Genomic DNA, 24,939 nt, shown 5'->3' with positions numbered 1-24,939 from the left:
ATGTTAACAACATACAGGAAGGTTCTGAAATCGCAGCGTACATTTTGAAGGCTGTAGGTATTACTATGAACTGGAAGATTAGATTAGATTTGATTAGATGTACTTTTCGTTCCAATTGATCCACAGTAACAACTACTTCTGGGATGAGGAACATGTTGAAACCAAGAACACACAATAATTCTTTATAAGAAAAAAAAGAACCGATCTGATATGATAATGTACCTTTCACAGATCCCAAATAAAATTGCCCTTGTACATGTGGAAACACTCAAAGAAATCTTAAGCATATTTACATTTAAAAGCATATAAAACGTATCACCAAATAATAAATCTTCATTACACTTAGGTGCATATGATAATTCTCGGGATATTGTAGCCACGCATCATCAAATGACGAAACTAAAATAAAAAGTATCTTAAGGCACCCATTTACAAATATCACATCACTGCAAAAAATTTCTACAGAAGTCAGATTGTACGCAATGTTCGCATTATGCGATATTATTAAAAACATACACACATCAGTCGGGTCTGCTAAGAAATTCATCACTGGAATAGAAGCAGCTGGCCACGATAAATACTTTAGACTCTTCTGAAAGTGAACTTTATTATTAAACTTCTTATGACTGTTAGCATGTAATTTAAAATGTGTATTGCTGAATATTGGACGCCTTTTTGAACCAAAGTAAGTGACTTTACACCTTTGTGAAAGTTATTTTGATTTCTAGTATTGATTCCATGAGGTGAGCTGTTGGTTAGAAAAAGAGATATATTTTAATGACAAATTTAATTAAGGAATAAACATATTGAGAAGCAGTAGATAGTACGCAAAGTTTCTCAAACAGCCTTCTGCAGGACGTTCTTCGAGTTCACACCACAAATAATTCGTACTGCACGTTTTTATGCTAGGAAAACTTTAGCTTGAGTTGATGGGCTCCCACAGAAAATAATCCCTCTTCTCCAGCCCCCGAGTTTTCCTGTACGGCAGGGAAAACGCGAAAAGTAATGTATTGTAATTTCTCGCATCTGTTGGCTGTATGAGCGATAGTAAGCCGTTGTAACTATGATAATTATTAGTCCTGTGGTCTCTGAAACCATATGAAGCAATGTCTAAGGCGAAGAGACAAACTAAACGTACCCCATTTACACTATGTGATCAAAAGTATCCGGACACCTGGCTGAAAATTACTTACAAGTTTGTGGCGCCCTCCATCGGTAATGCTGGAATTCAGTATGGTATGGCCCATCCTTAGCCTTCCACTCTAGCAGGCATACGTTCAGTCAGGTGCTGGGAGGTTTCTTAGGGGATGACAGCACATTCTTGACGGAGTGCTGCACTGAGGAGAGGTGTCGATGACGGTCGGAGAGGCCTGACACGAAAGCGGCGTTCCGAAACATCCCAAAGGTTTTCTATAGGATTCAGATCAGGACTCTGTGAAGGCCAGTCCATTACATGGATGTTACTGTCGTGTAACCACTCCGCCACAGGTGCTCGATCGTGTTGAAAGATGCAATCGCCACCCCCGAATTGCTCTTCAACAGTGGGAAGCAAGAACTTCCTTAAAACATCAATGTAGTCCTGTGCTGTGATAGTGCCACGCAAAACAACAAGGGGTCCAAGCCTCCTCCATGAAAAACACGACCACACCATAACACCACCACCGCCTCCGAATTTTACTGTTGGCACTACAGACGCAGGCAGATGACATTCACCGGGCATACAACGCCATCGGATCTCCACATTGTTTACCGTGATTCATCACTCCACACAACGTTTTTCCAGTGTTCAATCGTCCAATGTTTACGCTTCTTACACCAAGCGAGGCGTCGTTTGGCATTTACCGGCGTGATGTGTGGCTTACGAGCAGCTGCTCGACCATGAAATTCAAGTTTCCTCACTTCCCACCAAACTGTCATAGTACTTGCAGTGGATCTTGATGCAATTTGGAATTCCTGTGTGATGATCTACATATATGTCTGCCTATTACTCATTACGATCCTCTTCAACTGCCGGCGGTCTCTGTCAGTTAACAGACGAGGTCGACCTGTACGCTTTTGTGCTGTAGGTGTCCCTTCACGTTTCCACTTCAGTATCACATCGGAAACAGTGGACCTAGGGATGTTGAGGAGCGTGGACGCGTACAGACGTATGACACGAGTGGCACCCTATCACCCGACCACGTTCGAAGTTCTTGAGTTCCGTGGAGCTCCCCATTCTGCTCTCTCACGATGTCTAATGACTACTGAGGTCGCTGATATGGAGTACCTGGCAGTAGGTGGCAGCACAATGTACTTAGTATGAAAAACGTATGTTTGTGGCGGTGTCCGGATACTTTTGATCACATAGTGTATGTATCACACTATACACGTCTTTTCTTTCCACTGACACACCGCACCGTGCTCCATGTTTAGGTATAGTGGTTGGCGTTCCATATCGTTACAGTTCGTTTTAACTGCTATAAGCACGGTGATCTGGGAATTATCACACATGTACTACAGGGCGGACAAGGAAGTCTAGGGTACCGGTACATTATCTTGCATTTCTATTCGAGCGCTTACAGTCCGTGGTTCTTATACAGAACTGAGCCTACTCTTGCTTTTAAGTATATGATATGAATTTAAACCGCTCTATGTTTACAGGACTTAGCTATGTAACTCCGTTTAATTTAAAACGAACCGTATTAAAAGTAACTGAGTTTTTGTAATTTTGCAGGGCGGGAGCTCGGGGATTTCTTGCAACAAAGGTGAGTACATCCTAGGATCATTAAGGAATTAATGGAAATATACATAAACATACGCTGCTGCTCTGGTCTTCAGTCCTGAGACTGGTTTGATGCAGCTCTCCATGCTACTCTATTCTGTGCAAGCTCCTTCATCTCCCAGTACCTACTGCAACCTACATCCTTCTGAATCTGCTTAGTGTATTGATCTCTTGGTCTCCCTCTACGATTTTTACCCTCCACGCTGCCCTCCAATGCTAAATTTGTGATCCCTTGATGCCTCAAAACATGTCCTACCAACCGATCCCTTCTTCTAGTCAAGTAGTGCCACAAACTTCTCTTCTCCCCAATCCTATTCAATACCTCCTCATTAGTTACGTGATATACCCACCTTAACTTCAGCATTCTTCTGTAGCACCACATTTTGAAAGCTTCTATTCTCTTCTTGTCCAAACTGGTTATCGTCCATGTTTCACTTCCATACATGGCTACACTCCATACAAATACTTTCAGAAACGACTTCCTGACACTTAAATCTATACTAGATGTTAACAAATTTCTCTTCCTCAGAAACGATTTCCTTGCCATTGTCAGTCTACATTTTATATCCTCTCTACTTCGACCATCATCAGTTATTTTACTCCCTAAATAGCAAAACTACTTTAAGTGTCTCATTTCCTAATCTAATCCCCTCAGCATCACCCGATTTAATTTGACTACATTCCATTGTCCTCTTTTTGCTTTTGTTGATGTTCATCTTATATCCTCCTTTCAAGACACTGTCCATTCCATTCAACAGCTCTTCCAAGTCCTTTGCTGTCTCTGACAGAATTACAATGTCATTGGCGAACCTCAAAGTTTTTATCTCTTCTCCACGGATTTTAATACCTACTCCGAATTTTTCTTTTGTTTCCTTTACTGCTTGCTCAATATACAGATTGAATAACATCGGGGAGAGGCTACAACCCTGTCTCACTCCTTTCCCAACCACTGCTTCCCTTTCATGCCTCTCGACTCTTATAACTGCCATCTGGTTTCTATACAAATTGTAAATAGCCTTTCGCTCCCTGTATTTTACCCCTGCCACCTTTAGAATTTGAAAGAGAGTATTCCAGTCAACATTGTCAAAAGGTTTCTCTAAGCCTACAAATGCTAGAAATGTAGGTTTGCCTTTCCTTAATCTATTTTCTAAGATAAGTCGTAAGGTTAGTATTGCCTCACGTGTTCCAACATTTCTGCGGAATCCAAACTGATCTTCGCCGAGGTCGGCTTCTACCAGTTTTTCCATTCGTCTGTAAAGAATTCGCGTTAGTTTTTTGCAGCTGTGAACTATTAAACTGATAGATCGGTAATTTTCACATCTGTCAACACCGGCTTTCTTTGGGATTGTAATTATTATATTCTTCTTGAAGTCTGAGGGTATTTCGCCTGTCTCATACATCTTGCTCACTAGATGGTAGAGTTTTGTCAGGACTGGCTCTCCCAAGGCCGTCGGTAGTTCTAATGGAATGTTGTCTACTCCCGGGGCCTTGTTTCGACTTAAGTCATTCAGTGCTCTGTCAAACTCTTCACGCTGTATCTTATCTCCCATTTCGTCTTCATCTACATCCTCTTCCATTTCCATAATATTGTCCTCAAGTACATCGCCCTTGTATCAACCCTCTATATACTCCTTCCACCTTTCTGCTTTCCCTTCTTTGCTTAGAACTGGGTTGCCATCTGAGCTCTTGATATTCATACAAGTGGTTCTCTTCTCTCCAAAGGTCTCTTTAATTTTCCTGTAGGCAGTATCTATCTTACCCCTAGTGAGACAAGCCTCTACATCCTTACATTTGTCCTCTAGCCATCCCTGCTTAGCCATTTTGCACATCCTGTCAATCTCATTTTTGAGACGTTTGTATTCCTTTTTGCCTGCTTCATTTACTGCATTTTTATATTTTCTCCTTTCATCAATTAAATTCAATATTTCTTCTGTTACCCAAGGATTTCTATTAGCCCTCGTCTTTTTACCTACTTGATCCTCTGCTGCCTTCACTACTTCATCCCTCAGAGCTACCCATTCTTCTTCTACTGTATTTCTTTCCCCCATTCCTGTCAATTGTTCCCTTATGCTCTCTCTGAAACTCTCTACAACCTCAGGTTCTTTCAGTTTATCCAGGTCCCATCTCCTTAAATTCCCACCTTTTTGCAGTTTCTTCAGTTTCAATCTGCAGTTCAGAACCAATAGATTGTGGTCAGGATCCACATCTGCCCCTGGAAATGTCTTACAATTTAAAATCTGGTTCCTAAATCTCTGTCTTACCATTATATAATCTATCTGATACCTTCAAGTATCTCCGGGATTCTTCCAGGTATACAACCTTCTTTTATGATTCTTGAACCAAGTGTTAACATAAACATATATATAAAAGAAATATACATCCATATACACTCCTGGAAATGGAAAAAAGAACACATTGACACCGGTGTGTCAGACCCACCATACTTGCTCCGGACACTGCGAGAGGGCTGTACAAGCAATGATCACACGCACGGCACAGCGGACACACCAGGAACCGCGGTGTTGGCCGTCGAATGGCGCTAGCTGCGCAGCATTTGTGCACCGCCGCCGTCAGTGTCAGCCAGTTTGCCGTGGCATACGGAGCTCCATCGCAGTCTTTAACACTGGTAGCATGCCGCGACAGCGTGGACGTGAACCGTATGTGCAGTTGACGGACTTTGAGCGAGGGCGTATAGTGGGCATGCGGGAGGCCGGGTGGACGTAGCGCCGAATTGCTCAACACGTGGGGCGTGAGGTCTCCACAGTACATCGATGTTGTCGCCAGTGGTCGGCGGAAGGTGCACGTGCCCGTCGACCTGGGACCGGACCGCAGCGACGCACGGATGCACGCCAAGACCGTAGGATCCTACGCAGTGCCGTAGGGGACCGCACCGCCACTTCCCAGCAAATTAGGGACACTGTTGCTCCTGGGGTATCGGCGAGGACCATTCGCAACCGTCTCCATGAAGCTGGGCTACGGTCCCGCACACCGTTAGGCCGTCTTCCGCTCACGCCCCAACATCGTGCAGCCCGCCTCCAGTGGTGTCGCGACAGGCGTGAATGGAGGGACGAATGGAGACGTGTCGTCTTCAGCGATGAGAGTCGCTTCTGCCTTGGTGCCAATGATGGTCGTATGCGTGTTTGGCGCCGTGCAGGTGAGCGCCACAATCAGGACTGCATACGACCGAGGCACACAGGGCCAACACCCGGCATCATGGTGTGGGAAGCGATCTCCTACACTGGCCGTACACCACTGGTGATCGTCGAGGGGACACTGAATAGTGCACGGTACATCCAAACCGTCATCGAACCCATCGTTCTACCATTCCTAGACCGGCAAGGGAACTTGCTGTTCCAACAGGACAATGCACGTCCGCATGTATCCCGTGCCACCCAACGTGCTCTAGAAGGTGTAAGTCAACTGCCCTGGCCAGCAAGATCTCCGGATCTGTCCCCCATTGAGCATGTTTGGGACTGGATGAAGCGTCGTCTCACGCGGTCTGCACGTCCAGCACGAACGCTGGTCCAACTGAGGCGCCAGGTGGAAATGGCATGGCAAGCCGTTCCACAGGACTACATCCAGCATCTCTACGATCGTCTCCATGGGAGAATAGCAGCCTGCATTGCTGCGAAAGGTGGATATACACTGTACTAGTGCTGACATTGTGCATGCTCTGTTGCCTGTGTCTGCCTGTGGTTCTGTCAGTGTGATCATGTGATGTATCTGACCCCAGGAATGTGTCAATAAAGTTTCCCCTTCCTGGGACAATGAATTCACGGTGTTCTTATTTCAATTTCCAGGAGTGTATATAGTGAAGAGCCAAAGAAATTTGTACACCTGCTTAATATCGTGTAGGGCCCCCGCAAGCAGGCAGAAGTGCCGCAACAAGACATGGCATGGACTCCACTAATGTCTGAAGAAGTGTTGGAGGGAACTGACACAATGAATCCTGAAGGGTTCTCCATGAATCCGTAAAAGTACGAGGGGGTGGAGACATCTACTTAACAGCACGTTGCAAGGCATCCCAGACATGATCAATAATGTTCATTTTTTTTGCAAAAACAGTCATAATGTCATATGGGATAACAGCAATCAGTGATTTTATAATGTTACTTAAAATCCGTCCTGATTGCAATTTTTTTTTAATCATTCATATGACCGGTTTCGGTTTATTCAAAACCATCTTCAGATCTGATATTTCAGTTACAGGAGTAACCCGTCCAAATACAGCAACTTTCACATGCTACGTCACATGTGACGTAGCACGATCGGCGAGCCAAAACGGGTCGTCCGGTAGGACGACCGACCGACGATCCACCAAGACGGTGGCCCGGTTCAAGTGATGCGTGGCGGCAATGGTCGGGCGAGCCACGTCGACGCAGACTTCACTGCTGCTCCAACCCGACTGCACTAGTGGCGCATTGCAATTCCCCGACTGGCAGGTCCGGACTGCGCTCCAGACATGTTCCAACTGACTGGCAGCCCAAACTGGCGGCCTGAACTCGCTAACGACAGACAACGACTGGGAAGTAACAGCAGTCGAGCAAAGACGTACGAGAGGGGATATATTGATACGCGCTGCTAGCACCGCTCACGGTCAGGCAAAGCAGCAGCTCAGTGACACCATAATTTAAATTAACGTTGTGAGGTGGAAGTACGTTAAAAACGGTGTAAAATACATGATGGCGGGAACATGAGCCACGCGCAGCTCAGTGGCGCCAGTGAACGGACTAAGAAAACGAGAGGTTACAATCCGAATACACGACGCCAACCTGTCAACGGCACAAACACGAGCCGGAGCATGGGTCACTAACATAACCTTTGGAACAGCATTACAGTATAAGATAGTAGTAACAAACGCAAAACGAAGTCCTCACTGAGAGAGACGTGATAATTAAGAAAAAGAGACCGCACCCTTACAACCAATACGAAAACAGTTAAACTTGGAAGTCTAAGCACCAAATGAGACAATAAATGGAACTGTGTACTCTAGTAATAGCACATGCAGGGCGTGGAACATGAAATGAGCCCACTTAATATATAAATGCGCGCCGCCAAAAATCCGACTTCATACAGTAGCCAACTAGGAAGCTGTGACCGAACTTCGCAAATAACAGCCAGATTGGAGTCTTAAAGAAACAAATTCAGTAGTTTTATAGGAGTGCACGCGAAAATTTCCTGCCTAAAGATAGTCTGATATGGAAACGAACGGGAACCTCACAGTAGTGGTACAGGAAATGGTAATTCGGAACCGCGCTGCTGCTACGGTCGCAGGTTCGAATCCTGCCTCGGGCGTGGATGTGTGTGATGTCCTTAGGTTAGTTAGGTTTAAGCAGTTCTGAGTCTAGGGAACTGATGACGTAATATGATAAGTCCCATAGCGCTTAGAACCAGTTGAACCGTTTTTGAATGGCAATTACAGTTATGGGTACCGCCGATGTTCGGTTCACTCGCATCCAATAAACCACGACACAAGGGAGGACAGCGTGCAGGCGACACACAAGTTCAACACGGCGGCGGTCCGCCGCCCGAATCCACGACCGGTCGGTCACTGAGGCGCACAACCCGCTCCTTCCCTCGCACGCGCCCCACACGTCCAGAGCTTTGCAGCGGGCCGCAACCGAGGTAACAACGGTTCGCAGTCCAGGAACCAGCCTGTGTGTCTCTCGCTGGTATCTGTGCAACGTTCACAGACGGTGACTTAACTGCCGAACCTGTACCAGACGTCAACTACCGGCACACTGCACGCCTCGCCGCAAGTTTCCATCTCGGCGGCCTCACCGTCCTAGCGGACTGTTTCATCTCTACATCTACATATATACTCCGCTAGCCACCAAGCGGTGTGTGGCGGAGGGCACAATTCGCGCCAAACTCATATTTCCCCCCCGTCTGTTCCACTCTCGGATCGCGTGAGGGAAGAACTACTGTCTGAACGCCTCAGTACGAGCTCTAATTTCCCTTACCTTCGAATGGTGATCATTGGGCGATTCGAAAGTTGGTGGTAATAATATATCCTCTACATCCTCGGCGAAGATTGGATTTCGGAATTTAGTGAGCAGCGCCTTACGCTTAGCACGCCGTCTATCTACAAGTGTGTCCCACTTCAAACTTTCTATGAGATTTGTAACGCTCTCGCGATGGCTAAATGTACCAGTCACGAATCTTGCCGCTCTTCTTTGGACCTTCTCAATCTCTTGAATGAGACCCAACTGGTAAGGGTCAAATACAGACGAATAATATTCTAAGACTGGACGAACTAACGTAATGTAAGGTCCAGAATGAGATTTTCACTGTGCAGCGGAGTGTGCGCTGATATGAAACTTCCTGGCAGATTAAAACTGTGTGCCCGACCGAGACTCGAACTCGGGACCTTTGCCTTTCGCGGGCAAGTGCTCTACCGTCTGAGCTACCGAAGCACGACTCACGCCCGGTCCTCACAGCTTTACTTCTGCCAGAATCTCGTCTCCTACCTTCCAAACTTTACAGAAGCTCTCCTGCGAACCTTGCAGAACTAGCACTCCTGAAAGAAAGGATATTGCGGAGACATGGCTTAGCCACAGCCTGGGGGATGTTTCCAGAATGAGATTTTCACTCTGCAGCGGAGTGTGCGCTGATATGAACTTCCTGGCAGATTAAAACTGTGTGCCCGACCGAGACTCGAACTCGGGACCATTGCCTTTCGCGGGCAAGTGCTCTACCATCTGAGCTACCAAAGCACGACTCACGCCCGGTCCTCACAGCTTTACTTCTGCCAGAATCAGGTCTCCTACCTTCCAAACTTTACAGAAGCTCTCCTGCGAACCTTGCAGAACTAGCACTCCTGAAAGAAATGATATTGCGGAGACATGACTTAGCCACAGCCTGAGGGAAGTTTCCAGAATGAGAATCCCCCAGGCTGTGGCTAAGCCATGTCTCCGCAATTCTTTCAGGAGTGCTAGTTCTGCAAGATTCGCAGGAGAGCTTCTGTAAAGTTTGGAAGGTAGGAGACGAGATTCTGGCAGAAGTAAAGCTGTGAGGACCGGGCGTGAGTCGTACTTCGGTAGCTCAGATGGTAGAGCACTTGCCCGCGAAAAGCAAAGGTCCCGAGTTCGAGTCTCGGTCGGGCACACAGTTTTAATCTGCGAGGAAGTTTGGTAATGTAAGGTATTTCCTTTGTTGAAGGACTGCACCGCTTCAGGATTCTACCTATAAACCGCAATCTAGAGTTCGCCTTGACCGTTACTTGTGTAATCTGATCATTCCATTTGAGATCATTTAGAATAGTCACAGCCAGATAATTGACGGATGTTACCGCTTCCAAATACTGGGCATTTATTTTGTGCCGGCTGGAGTCGCCGAGCTGTTCTAGGAGCTACAGTCGGAATGAATATTTGAAAAAAATAATAACTCAATATATCTTCACAATTTCGCACACCTTACACTCTTTGTGATATTCTTTGAAATAAAATTGAAAAATTCGGTCGATTTTGAGAAAAAGAAAGTACACGAGCAGGATTCGATCACGGTACCTCCAGGACGGTAGTAGTGAACCTTTACCGCTGCCCTACGCTGACGTGCTCCGAATATATGTAATGTTACTCGGACGAGTATACAAGGCGCGCAATGAACTTCAAAATCGATTTTCTCAAAAACCAAGGCCCGTCGCTAAAAAACCGGATAGCCAGGTACTCTGGGTGAATGCCTCTTCAACATACTTGAAGCGCATCAATATCAGTGATTTACTGTATGGAGGATCCCCTTGTGAGCCGGCCGGTGTGGCCGAGCGGTTCTGGGCGCTACAGTCTGGAACCGCGAGACCGCTACGGTCGCAGGTTCGAGTCCTGCCTCGGGCATGGATGTGTGTGATGTCCTTAGGTTAGTTAGGTTTAAGTAGTTCTAAGTTCTAGGGGACCGATGACCTCAGAAGTTAGGTCCCATAGTGGTTAGAGCCATTTGAACCATTTGATCCCCTTGTGAGATGACAAGAGTCATGGGACAGCGATACGGACATTGAAACGTCCCCTTTTGAACAATTATACATGACTGTGCTTAAACTGAAACACAATATTTTTAGCGCAACGCAATCTGACTCTCAATAATCCCTATAAAAGAATGGCCCTGACTAACATTAACCTATACCTTTCACAAATCACCTACCTCACAAAAATCTTCGTTACTCGAACTACTGCAATACAGCGAGCGCCACTACTGCCAGCTAAATAAAAGATTCAAACTACGGAAGGCACTAACTACTGATAGGCATAGTTAGCAAATGAAAGATTTTGATAGAGAACAAACAATGTATTTACCTTAATAGTCATCAAAAGTCATAATATATATAGGAGTTCATAACATCCATTCTTACAAATATCAAAACTCCGCCATTTCTCTCCCCACATCCACCACTGCTGGCGGCTCACCTCCAGCTGCGCAACGCTACGCGCTGTTCACATCCAGCTGCCGCTGCCCAACACTACAATGGCAGACAACAATGCAAACTAGCCACAGACTGCACACAGCACAGCTAGTGATTTTCATACAGAGCGCTACGTAACGTTGCCAATAAGAAAACATAAACAGCCTACTTACAACATATACAGATGGCGGTAGCATCGCGTACACCAGATATAAAAGGGGAGTGCATTGGCGGAGCTGTCATTTGTACCCGGGTGATTCATGTGGAAGGGTGTCCGACGTAATTATGGCCCCACGACGGTAATTAACAGACTCTGAATGCGGAATGGTAGTTGGAGATAGAAGCATGGGACATTCCATTTCGGAAACTGCTGCGAAATTCAATATTCAGAGATACACAGTGTCAAGAGTGTGCAGAGAATACCAAATTTCAGTAATTACCTCTCACCACGGACAACACAGTGACTGACGGCCTCCACTTAACGTCTACATCTACATCTACATTCATACTCCGCAAGCCACCTGACGGTGTGTGGCGGAGGCTACCTTGAGTACCTCTATCGGTTCTCCGTTCTATTCCAGTCTCGTCTTGTTCGGGGAAAGATTGTCGGTATGCTTCTGTGTGGTCTCTAATCTCTCTGATTTTATCCTCATGGTCTCTTCGCGAGATATACGTAGGAGGGAGCAATATACTGCTGGACTTCTCGGTGAAGGAATGTTCTCGAAACTTCAACGAAAGCCCGTACCGAGCTACTGAGCGTCTCTCTTGCAGAGTCTTCCACTGGAGTTTATCTATCATCTTCGTAACGCTTTCGCGATTACTAAATGATCCTGTAACGAAGCGCGCTGCTCTCCGTTGGATCTTCTCTATCTCTTCTATCAACCCTATCTGGTACGGATCCCACACCGATGAGCAGCATTCGAGCAATGGGCGAACAAGTGTACTGTAACCTACTTCCTTTGTTTTCGGACTGCATTTCCTTAGGATTCTTATATGTTCATTCCATTTTAAATCGCTCCTAATGCCTATTCCCAGATAATTTATGGAATTAACTATTTCCAGTTGCTGACGTGCTATATTGTAGATAATGATAAAGGATCTTTCTTTCTATGCATTCGCAGCACATTACACTTGTCTACATTGAGATTCAATTGCCATCCCCTGCACCATGCATCAATTCGTTGCAGATCCTCCTGCATTTCAGTACAATTTCCAATGTTACAACCTCTCGATATACAACAGCATCATCCCCAAAAAGCCTCAGTGAACTTGTGAATAGCAACGGTCCTACGACACTCCCCTGCGGCACACTTGAAATCACTCTTACTTCGGAAGACTTCTCTCCATTGAGAATGACATGCTGCATTCTGTTATCTAGGAACTCTTCAATCCAATCACACAATTGGTCTGATAGTCCATATGCTCTTACTTTGTGTATTAAGGGGCTCCGGAACGCCCTATACTTGCAATGTTAAAATAACGCTTATAAATTACATCTTTCCTCACAAAGTATTTGAGGTAGGAAGTTGAACTTTTTACAGATTATTTATATGGGCTACAACTTAACACAGGGATTTTACAAAATTTTAGTTCAGTTATTAAAGATGATTTTTTTTCGATTGTAATGAAAATTCACAACATTTTTTTGCAATTTTTTATTTATATATTCAAAAATATACAGTTTTTTGGAAAAAGGCTGTGTTAAATTATGCAGAAGGTACTGTGTAACATTTACTGAAAGTTTTAAACAAATATGTTTGGAAGATCCTTAGAAAACATGTAATTAGTATGAGAAAATAAAAGTTTTGGGAATCGAGCGACAAAGATTGGATTAACTTTTTAGTGCATTCCAGGTCCATAGGATGGATTATCTTCATCCTCTGCAAACTCCTCCTCCAGCTTCCTCTTGTTCCTCCTCCTGTTTACCCTTGCTTGTATTTCTAGACCCTTTACAGCCCTGTCTGCAGCCCGAAGGCGTTCCTTGTCTAAAGCAAGCATCGCTCGTACCATGTTAGAACCTATCTTCATTCCCATATTTCTAAATACCTTTGGCTTTCCAACATTTCTCCTTTTCTTAAAAGCCTTCAGAGGATTTCTAATAACTTTACTTTTACTCATTATTATACTTCAACAAAACAGAGACTCAAGAAACAGAATTAATTACGAATATTTTCGAGATAACGACAGAGTAAATAAACATGAAACAATCGACAATCACACCAGCGATATATATTGAACCATCACAGGTTAGCCACAACACATACTTTATCTCACATCACTAAAATGTACCTGATGAACACGGACGTTAATAATAACACCATTTGACAGCAGTTTAACAGCGCCACAGTGGGTCACGCCCATTTCAAAAAAAAAAAATTAAAAATTGTTGTAGTCTTCGGAATTGAATAAATTATATATCTATTAAAAGGTAATAGTCTGCAGATTCAGAAAACGCAAAAAAGTAAAAATTGAACTTTTCATGATTTTGAGCCTTTCCGGAGCCCCTTAAAGGACTGTGGGGAACTGTATCAAAGCAGCGGCGTTTGCGTAGAGTTGTCAGTGATAACAGAGAAGGAAATAACCACATAATTCAATGTACGGCTTAAGACAGTGCTGCCAAGTCTGGCGTTAGTGGACTATGGCAGCAGGCGACAGAAGCGAGTGCCTCTGCTAGCAGCACATGGCCTACAGCGCCTCTCCTGGTCTCGTGACCATATCGGTTGGACCCTAGACGACTGGAATACTGTGGACTGGTCAGATGATCCCGATTTCAGCTGGTAAAATCTGATGGTAGGGTTCGATTGTGGCGCAGACCTCAAGAAGCCGACGACCCAAGTTGTCAACAAGACACTGTGCCAGCCTGTGGTGGCTCCATAATGGCGTGGGTTGTGTTTACATTGGACAAATCCGTCATTGACTAGAAATGGTTATGTTCCCCTGCTTGGAATCCATCTGCAGCTATTCGTTACTAACTTTTCCCAAACAACAATGGAACTTTTATAGATGACAATGCGCCAGGGCCACAATTGATTGCGATTTAATTGAAAAACATCCTGGACAGTTCGAGCGAATGATTTGTCCACCCACATCACACGACATGAATATCACCGAATTTTAATTTTAATAACCAACAGCCTCAGTTGCGCCGTTTACCTAGAATTTACCTAGGTTTCAGTGGTGATAACCCAACCTTCTTCAGAATAAATGTAACTACCAATTGTCCATAGTGGACATCGTCAAGCTAAAACGACAAATCCATAAATTATACTCAGACTGTAAAAACTTATCTGAAACTGCCTCGGCCCCACCTCGCGACCGCGATGCGTCAGCCACGAGTGCTGTACTGGAACTGCAGTTACTTTTATTCTGAAAAAGGTTGGCTTATCCCGACTGAAACTTAGGTAAATTCTAGGTAAACGGTGCAACTGAGGCTGTTGGTTATTAAAAGTAAATGGTTCAAATGGCTCTGAGCACTATGGGACTTAACTTATGAGGTCATCAGTCCCCTAAGAACTACTTAAACGTAACTAACCTAAGGACATCACACACATCCATGCCCGAGGCAGGATTAGAACCTGCGACCGTAGCGGTCGCGCGGTTCCAGACTGTAGCGCCTAGAACCGCTCGGCCAGTCCGGCCGGCTTAGAGGGTTAGACCTATCTTTACTACGTATGAAGATTTATTGTGGAGCACGTTCTGTTGTGGTTGTTGCGTTTAAAGGGTTATTCAGAAAACCGTTTATAAACTGTCATGGCACATCGGGCATACAACAAGGATCAGTAATCACATAGGATGCAAAGACAAACGGAAAGGCGCCACGAAATTTTCAGTTACTCGCAGCAAATTAGTCAAGTTATTTACACATACAGTCGCCATTCCAACTGGAGAAACTCTTCGTCAACCAGTAGATTATCAGACCAGTAACTGTCTCGCAACTAGTCTGAAAAAACTATGCCGAAGTAATAGTTACATCTACATCTTCATACATACTCCGCAATCCACCAAACGGTGCGTGGCGGAGGGTACCTCGTACCACAACTAACATCTTCTCTCCCTGTTCCACTCCCAAACAGAACGAGGGAAAAATGACTACCTATATGCCTCTGTACGAGCCCTTATCTCTCCTATCTTCGTTGTCTTTCCGCGAAATACAAGTTGGCGGCGGTAAAATTGTACTGCAGTCAGCCTCAAATGCTGGTTCTCTAAATTTCCTCAGTAGCGATTCACGAAAAGAACGCCTCCTTTCCTCCAGAGACTCCCACCCGAGTTCCTGAAGCATTTCCGTAACACTCGAGTGATGATCAAACCCACCAGTAACAAATCTAGCAGGCCGCCTCTGAATTGCTTCTATGTCCTCCCTCAATCCGACCTGATAGGGATCCCAAACGCTAGAGCAGTACTCAAGAATAGGTCGTATTAGTGTTTTATAAGCGGTCTCCTTTACAGATGAACCACATCTTCCCAAAATTCTACCAGTGAACCGACGACGACTATCCGCCTTCCCCACAACTGCCATTACATGCTTGTCCCACTTCATATCGCTCTGCAATGTTACGCCCAAATATTTAATCGACGTGACTGTGTCAAGCGCTACACTCCTAATGGCGTATTCAAACATTACGGGATTCTTTTTCCTATTCATTTGCATTAATTTACATTTATCTATATTTAGAGTTAGCTGCCATTCTTTACACCAATCGCAAATCCTGTCCAAGTCATCTTGTATCCTCCTACAGTGACTCAACGACGACACCTTCCCGTACACCACAGCTTCATCAGCAAACAGCCGCACATTGCTATCCACCCTATCCAAAAGATCATTTATGTAGATAGAAAACAACAGCGGACCTACCACACTTCCCTGGGGCACTCCAGATGATACCCTCACCTCCAATGAACACTCACCATCGAGGACAACGTACTGGGTTCTATTACTTAAGAAGTCTTCGAGCCACTCACATATTTGGGAACCAATCCCATATGCTCGTACCTTAGTCAGGAGTCTGCAGTGGGGCCCCGAGTTAAACGCTTTCCGGAAGTCAAGGAATATGGCACCCGTCTGATACCCTTCATCCATGGTTCGCAAGACATCATGTGAAAAAGGGCGAGTTGCGTTTCGCAGGAGCGATGCTTTCTAAGGCCGTGCTGATACATGGACACCAACTTCTCTGTCTCAAGGAAATTCATTATATTCGAACTGAGAATATGTACAAGAATCCTGCAACAAACCGATGTTAAGGATATTGGTCTGTAATTTTGAGGATCATACATAGGCGTCACCTGCGCTTTTTTCCAGTCGCTCGGGACTTTACGTTGGGCAAGAGATTCGCGATAAATGCTAGCTAAGTAAGGAGCCAATGCAGTAGAGTACTCTCTGTAAAACCGAATTGGAATCCCATCAGGACCTGGCGATTTATTTATTTTCAACCCATTCAGCTGCTTCACAACCCCAGGGATGTCTATCACTATGTCCGCCATACGGGAATCTGTAGGAGACTCAGCCGGCCGGAGTGACCGTGCGGTTTTGGGCGCTACAGTCTGGAACCGAGCGACCGCTACGGTCGCAGGTTCGAATCCTGCCTCGGGCATGGATGTGTGTGATGTCCTTAGGTTAGTTAGGTTTAATTAGTTCTAACTTCTAGGCGACTGATGACCTCAGTAGTTAAGTCGCATAGTGCTCGGGGCCATTTGAACCATTTGTAGGAGACTCAAACGGCGGTATGTTTGCACGACCCTCCTGCATGAAAGATTTCTCAAATGCTAAATTTAAAATTTCAGCTTTCGTTTTGCTGTCTTCCGTTGCCAGGCCAAACTGATCAGTAAGTGACTGGATGGAAGCCTTCAACCCGCTTACCGATTTTACGTAAGACCGGAATTTCCTTGGGTTTTCAGCAAGATCTTTTGCTAAGGTATGACGGTGGTAGTGGTTGTATGCTTCGCGCATCGCTCTTTTTACAGCAGCACGAATCTCTACTAACTTTTTTCTGTCCTCATTCTCCCGATCTTTCTTGTACCGCGAGTGCAACTGTCTTTGCTTCCTGAGCATTCTCCGAATTGCGCTGTTAAACCACGGTGGGTCTTTTCCGTCTGTAACCCACTTTTTCGGCACATACTTGTCCAATGCGTGATATACAATGTGTTTAAAAATTGCCCATAATTCTTGCACGTCCATCGTAACGGAAGTAAATGAAGTCGATTCATTTGCTAAGTTGGATGCTGCTTATCTACTCTTTCAAGTAAGAATACTCTCTTAGCCTTCTTGACCGACTTTTTAACTTTCGTAACCATAGTCGTAATGACAACAAATGTGTTCCCCGACGGGGACCCGAACCCGGGATCTCCTGCTTACGTAGCAGACATTCTATCCATCTGAGCCACCGAGTGCACAATATACAGTTGGACGCGAACAGTAGACCAAGGGCTCTCACACATTACCAAAAGAAAAGTTTTCTAAATAGTCACAAAAGCCATCCGGGGTGCTAAATGACGTTACAGTTATTTAGTCTCATGCTAAAAATGGACGCCCATTACAGGAGATGCTCAAAGTTTTTTCCAAGTCCACCGAGACATCGATGCTGCACTCAACAGGGCATCCTCTCAAAGATACCTGGTGTGCCTCGAAGATATCATACTGCAGCAGCAATGCTGACTACTAGGTCCTCTGGCGATGTAGCTGGTGTTTCATACACAGGGCCCATCAAATACCCGACAGGAGAAAGTCCATTGGGGACTGATCAGAAGATCGTGGTGGCCACGCGACTGGCCCTACACGACCAGTCCATTGCCCGGGAGAGGCTGCCTGCAAATGTGCCCTAGCCTGTATGTTGAAATGCGAGGGGGCTCCGTTATGCTGAAATCGAATGTGGCGCCGAACAGGTTTGGGAACATCATTCGGCATGTCCGGCAGAACTCTCTCAGGAATACGAGATGTGTGAAACCATCAAGTTAGGTCGGGAGAATGTACGGCTCAACTAAACACCGCCAACGATGCCAGTCCACACATTAATGGTAAATTTGCGTTGTGAGACACAGAACGTGTAGCATGTGAGTTCACAGCAGCCCAGGTACACAGGTTGTGAACATTCATCACACCATCGAGTGAGAACGCAACCTCATCGGTGAAGAGGACACTCAATGTGAAGCTTAGGTCTGCAACAAATTCCCGCAGAAATCACCGCTCAGATTAGGTTAGCTTACATTTAGTAGACCCAAAAAATATGATTCTTGTGGGTGTGCAACATGTCAGAAAATACGATGGTTGTCCAGAAAGTAAGTTCCGATCGGTCGCGAAATGGTCACCACAGTGAAAACCCGATGAAGCTTTGCACAGATGTGTTGGGTAGTGTCTCTAGTATGACCGTCGATCGCATCAAGACGCTCTTTTCAGTTGTGAGCGCACTGTGTGTGAGTACAGGAGTAAAGACGCCTAGAACAACGATGTCTCCCGCCAAGTAGGAGGGCCCGCTGAGAGGCTTCGCCTTAATGAATGCAGCCCACCTAACACAACTGACACGCACTTCCTACTTCATGGCAATTCTCAGCCGCACTCTGCACGGGCAGTAAAGACGCTCCTGCAGTCTTTTCGATGGGAAGTGTTTGATCACCCACAACACAGCCCTAATAGGCTCGTCCTGAGTATCATCTCTGTTCACGTGAAACGCTGGATACGAAGACAGCAGGTGGGCCCAGGCTACGAGCTATAGACCAGCGTAGAGAATTATTGGAAAGCACAGGTGGCTGCCCTCTATGACGATGGTGTTGGAAATTTCGTATAACGCTCCGTCAAATGTCTAAATCGGAGCTGCAACTATGTAGAGAAGTATCTGGAAAGTGTAGCTAACTCTTGCGAATAAAATGTTTCTGATTTTCACTGTGTTTTCCAGTTAGCGACCGATCTGAACTTACTTTCTGGACAGCCCTCGTATAACATAAAAATATAAAACATTTGAATATAATACTTACTACCCTGATCATTTGTCAGCATATTGTCAAACTACGTGAATACAATACAGTAAATCAGAACAGCTAATATTTATGCGCTGTCAGAGTGAAATATTTTTATACACTATTAATAAATTTATCATACACAAAATACCTAATCTTGACTGTCGTGACAAAGTGCTGCCAAAACTGAAATCATTTTTACTTAATCTGGCGTAACAGACTCTGTTAAGATATTCATGTATAGAGTAGAAGGAGTAGCCTATCAAAAAGTCTTTCGAACGCTGTTTAAAGCGTGCTTTATCTGAAACCAAGTTTTTAGTGGTTGCTAGCAATTTATCGAATGGAATACAACTGAATTACCTATTCATGAAGAGACAAAAGGACTATGGGAAGATGCAACACATGTGTAAGAATGCTGTCTGTGAATCTTTACATTGATGGTTAATGGGTTGGGTAGCTAACTAGGATTCCAAACACAATCTGAAACCGCGACTGGGCCATCCTCCATGAGCTCAATCATAGGGAAACAAGGAAGTCATGCAGAGAAGCCACGACATATTCGCCATTGATACCGCACTCTAACAGAATATCGATTATCAATTTTCTATTGTTAATTAAGGGTCACTAATTTATTAATTGTATCATGATTTCGTTCAATATAAATGATCTCTTAGGTTTTGTGATTTTTATTTTAAACTTTTTATACTGGCATTCATAGAAGTTGTATGCTACCTAACCAGACTAAGGACTGTATTGTATATTATTTGTATTTTTTATGGATTTCAAGTATGAGTCTGATTTTATATGTAGTATATCAGTATATGTTTTTAACCATAGACGCTCGTTAGCCAAAGAGGAATTTAATTTTTAACTAAAGACATTTCATACCGCAGTTTTAATCTTTATATTGGCAACTATGTACTCTAGCTAAAGTGCCCTCTGTTGGCACTAGGTTTTTGTTTAAATATCCGACGCGATCTGTATGTTATCAGCACGTACCATGCACTCAGATGTGTAATTGACAATGATTTATGTCAGAATATTTTAACGGTATGTATGACTGCCATAAATGGCTATAAATATTATATTTTATATTTCATGTATCACTAAGACTTGTACAATATTTATATTTACAACAGATCTGAAGATGGCTACAATCCTTAAACCGGTGATAAAGTGTGAAGAAATTAATGTGATCAAGACGGACTTGTGGAAATAAAAGTGCTAAAAATAAAATGATCATGGACTCAAATACAGACTTCCTGTCTTCAATTGACAATCTGAAAAAGCTTTGATGCTATCGTTCCCATACTACGATGCCATATTCCACTGAATTGATGCAAACTTTCCTTGTTAAGAGATGACCATTTGCCATTGTTTACAATAAATTACGTGTTGTCAATGTTGTTTTTTGTATAAACTGCATGTAGTAAATCAGTGCTGCTGCTTGCATCATATCCCACTATAGTACATTGTTTTTGAGTGTAAATCAATGATTCGTGACAAAGTGGCAATGAAAATGGTTTTTCTGTTACAAATATGAGTAATGTACCATCACTTGAGTCGGTATGTAAAAGGTCAAGGTGAAAACGCGCAGCCATTTGTAAACATCATCGGACAATTAGCGAACGGCCTGACCTTCATTAGTGGCTGAGGCAGGACCCACTAAGAGAGATGGCACAGCAGTCAAAACACCGGACAGGTCTTCTGAAGGAGTGAGCTTCGTGCTCCGTCGTCCTCATTAGCTCCCTGATACTTCTATGAAACCACTTCAGACGAATTAACATGTGTTCTGTAACAACAAAGCCACAACTGATTTTCGTCAACATTCGCGTTCGATATAGCTCGGTATCAGCTCTAATGACCATGATGTCCTCAGGGTGGTGAAATAATGATCTTCTTTTCTTCTAATACTATAGTAGGTTCAGTCCTTAGCTGACACATATCATGCAGAAACATTTCCTGTATCTCACCTGACTTCCAGTTCCAGCAGACGATTTGCTGGTTATGTATAATTCCGTGCAGTAACGCCAAACTGCGCAGTGCATATTTTTTTTAATAATATGATTATCGGTATCTGACCCTTTGTTAACAGAATCTAGATCAGAAAACAGCTAAATCTTTTTAGTGTGTTAATTACAAGGTCCATATACCATGTGAAGAATTCTTTTATCGAAATGATGCAGAACTAGTCAGTTTACAACATATGTATACATGATCAGCCATGAGATGCCCCAGACAATAATTCCATAAGACACATGCAAAATGTGTCAGGAAGTTGACACTTTCATTCCAACATTAGCAAATATACGAAGAGCAAAAGTAGCAGAACTTAATTGTGTGAGAAGCTCAGTAATATGCTTCTCCCAGTTCAAGTTTTCATCAATATGTACACCAAAAAGTTTGAAGCATTCTACCCTGTTAACTGGCTCCGATTCATGTGCTACATCAATTGTTGGTATGACTAACTGTTGCACAGAACAGAATGGAGTGTGTTCTTTCGAAACTTAGGAAGACTCGATTTTCAGAGAACCACCTAGTAATTCGTCATAAAATATAATTAACAATCTCTTCCGTTGCTTCCTCTCTAATGGGATATAGTATAACACCAGTACACTCAGCAAAAAGTACCAATTTTGCTTAGTGAATGGTAAGTGTAAGTTCATTCACATATATAATGAATAAGGGTGAACCCATGATTGAACCCTGTGGGACTCCCTTTGTATTTTTTTTTCCTCCACTCACTAAAATGTTCTACCTTTCCGACATTGTCTGAATTATTCAGCAGTACATTCTCCATTCTGTTTGTTAAGTATAGTTCATGGTTCAAGGTTCCTGTTGCAGGCTGCCAATCAAAAAGCTTGCAGGAGAAACAAAAATTTGAGTTTCAGTATTTCTCACAATTTCTGATAGGATTTAAAAATGTAAAATACTTTCATAATCTAATCATTAAGAGGTACAATCTTATGTTAAATATTTAACACAGCAAGACAACTATTACAGTTAGAAAGCCGTCCAGTGTGGCCAAGCGGTTCTAGGCGCTTCAGTCAGGAACCGAGCGACCGCTACGCTCGCAGGTTTGAATCCTGCCTCGGACATAGATGTGTGTGGTGTCCTTAGGTTAGTTAGGTTTAAGTAGTTCTAGGTTCTAGGAGACTGATGACCTCAGATGTTAAGTCCCATAGTGCTCAGAGCCATTTGAACCATTTGCACAGTTAGTAACTGTATATGTGACGAGGCAGTGAGGCCCATAGCGTGCAAAGTTCCCGGACTATATTCATACAGTATTTGAGAAAGAAAGAACTTAGCGATTTCCAACAAACTTTACACATAATTTCAAACCTCATTTTGTCGTCGACGAGACCAAAAATGATGAAAGGAAGAAAGCTTGTCGCTTACTATATTTTCGCTGTTCGCGCAGTAAAATGTAAGCATCGAGCATAACGTTTTATTTATTACTTCTATGCTACTAACTCTATTGGTAATACATTTTGCAGACAATGTCCACGTGTATTACTGGCCATGCCTGCAAAATTATGTCACTTTACGATACGTATTTCAAGAGACATGACGCCATAAAAATTGAGATGCTTGAAAAAGTAGCTATTGCTTATCTAATCGCAAATTACTAGTGCTCGCCACTGAAGGTAAATGGCGAATTCCAACAAATTTTAAACGTAGTTTGAAACCTTTTCTAGATTTTTCTCGCTTTTTTTCTTAACAATAAATGTTTAACACACTAACTCTTTCGTAAGGTAATAGAGGTTTGAAGCTGTTTTACACACGAGAGGTCGATTCTCTAATGAATCAGGTTCGAGGTCGGGGTTTTACTGGTACTACCCTAGTAAGGAATTCACTTGGCACGCAGGCACAAAACCATATGAAATCGATCTAATTAACTTGTCTCTGTGTTCCTCTTTTAAAGCAAATAAGTAGAAACTTAGATAACAACATTATATTTATAAATTTAAGACGAAATTCTCAAATATAATTCCAGTCAGTATCTAAAAAATTGGGAAAACAGTAAAGTCGTATAGCATGACTGACTGGGAGACCCCAAAGGGCAGGCTCAGCTGTCTGATCAGAAAGATCTTCCATATCCTTCAAATACGCTGTCAGCTTTCCTTCGTGAAGTGTGACATTTGTTTGTGAAGGGTCCCTGCATGAGCCTCTTATTTTGTTTAACATTCAACGTAATTAACTCACCTCTGACACCTCAGTTCTGGGCGCAAACTGTAAACCTCATGAAAAAAAGACTGAGCAGGTGAGTGTGTCTACAACAGCCACAAGGTATATTACCTTCATGTCACTAAGATTTTTGGTAATTATCGGAGCCCCACACGCATATTCAATACATTTATGTGAAATGTGTCAGTCGATACATCCTTTCCTCCTTTCGCCTGATGAATGAAAATCATGGATTAGAGTGTACAAGGTAAATTTCAGTATCTACATCTGTGGGAAACTGGAAATTTGTTGCAAGGTCTTATGGGACCAACCTGCTGAGGTTATCGGTCCCTTAGCTTCCACACTACTTAATCCTACACTAACTTACGCTAAGGACAACACACACGCCATGCCCAAGGGAAGACTCGAACCTCCGACGGGGGGAGCCGCACAGACCGCAACAAGACGCCCTAGACCGCACGGCTACCCCGCGCGGCAGTCTGTAGGACAGGGCTTCACAACATACGTGCTCGCGGAGCAAGCTGCGAGCAGCGAGGCGCGAGCACGGAGCAGCGCGAGCACGCTACCCCCACTACCGGACCAGAGCGGTGAGGGGGGAGAGTCACGTGGGGCACACAACAGCTGCCGCCAGTCAATGTAAATCCGCGGCCACCTGCAGGGATATCGCTCACGAATTATTACTGCGACAAATGAAACAAATAAAGGAGAATGTATACGTGCCACATAATTTTATTAGCTTAGTGTATGCCTCTACATTCGCATTAATTTGTGAACTGTTACACAATAACAGGTGTCACTGAAGTGTGGGATTCTCGGTTATCTTGTACTTTTTGTCCTTTACAATTGCGTCTATGTTCGGAGTAATTGTTCTTGTGCATTTTAGGCGCAGCGTGCTGTTTAAATTTCGATCAGACAGTGCGTTATCAGGCGCGTCTTGTTACACGTCATTGCAGAGAACAGTTGTTCACAAACATACGTGGAACCGAACATTGATATTATTGTAGCTGCCAGTTTGTGCAAACGAAATCTATCCTGAGGGAAGTGTCTGTAGAATTCCAAAATGTTTTTATTGTTCTGAAATTTGTCTCTGTATTCTCTGTCACACTGCAGGTCAATAATTTCTTGCTGCAGCTCAGGACGAATCTATTAAATATTCGCTGAATATGGAGAGAACAGATCAAAATCATTGTCTAGTGCTGTCAGATCTTGAAAGCGCTGATCAACTAAACTATGTGAATAACGTTCACAGTCTTTGTGAACATCTTGCATGAATGATAATTTAGGAAAATGAGCTAGGTTTCCTGTTCCCAGCTGACTCACCCAAAGTGTCAATTTCATTTTAAAAGCTCATATTCGATCTATGAAATGAGTAATTAGCAGATCTTTACCTTGTAGTAAAATGTTCAATGCTTTCAGATGGCTAGTTAAATCTGCTAAGAACGCGAGATCACATTCAAACGTGCGCGCGCATTTCCCCTCCCTCCCCTCCCTCCCCTCCCTCCCCACTCTGCGACCTTGCACTTGCTCGCGAGCACGTGCCTGAGCAGACGCGAGTACTCGCGCTCAAAACCGGCCAGTTGTTAAGCCCTGCTGTAGAACTAAAAGTAGTCTGCTACTGTGGCAGAACAGACAACCCTATATAGCACGTACC

General features: G+C 43.9%; 1 protein-coding gene across 1 annotated transcript in view; it reads left to right on the top strand.

Annotated features, from left to right (window-relative positions):
- The window catches only part of LOC126210237 (collectin-10-like), a 98,124-nt gene that overhangs the window by 42,901 nt on the left and 30,284 nt on the right, over positions 1–24,939 (top strand). Inside the window, exon 3 of the mRNA XM_049939424.1 lies at positions 2,714–2,744. Within this exon, the coding sequence (XP_049795381.1) occupies positions 2,714–2,744 (31 nt within the window). The remainder of the gene's footprint in view (positions 1–2,713; positions 2,745–24,939) is intronic.

This window comes from Schistocerca nitens, chromosome 10 (assembly GCF_023898315.1).
Source record: "Schistocerca nitens isolate TAMUIC-IGC-003100 chromosome 10, iqSchNite1.1, whole genome shotgun sequence".
NCBI classification, from domain to species: domain Eukaryota; kingdom Metazoa; phylum Arthropoda; class Insecta; order Orthoptera; family Acrididae; genus Schistocerca; species Schistocerca nitens.
Note: the sequence above shows the minus strand (reverse complement) of the source record. Positions and strands in the feature narration are given on the sequence as shown.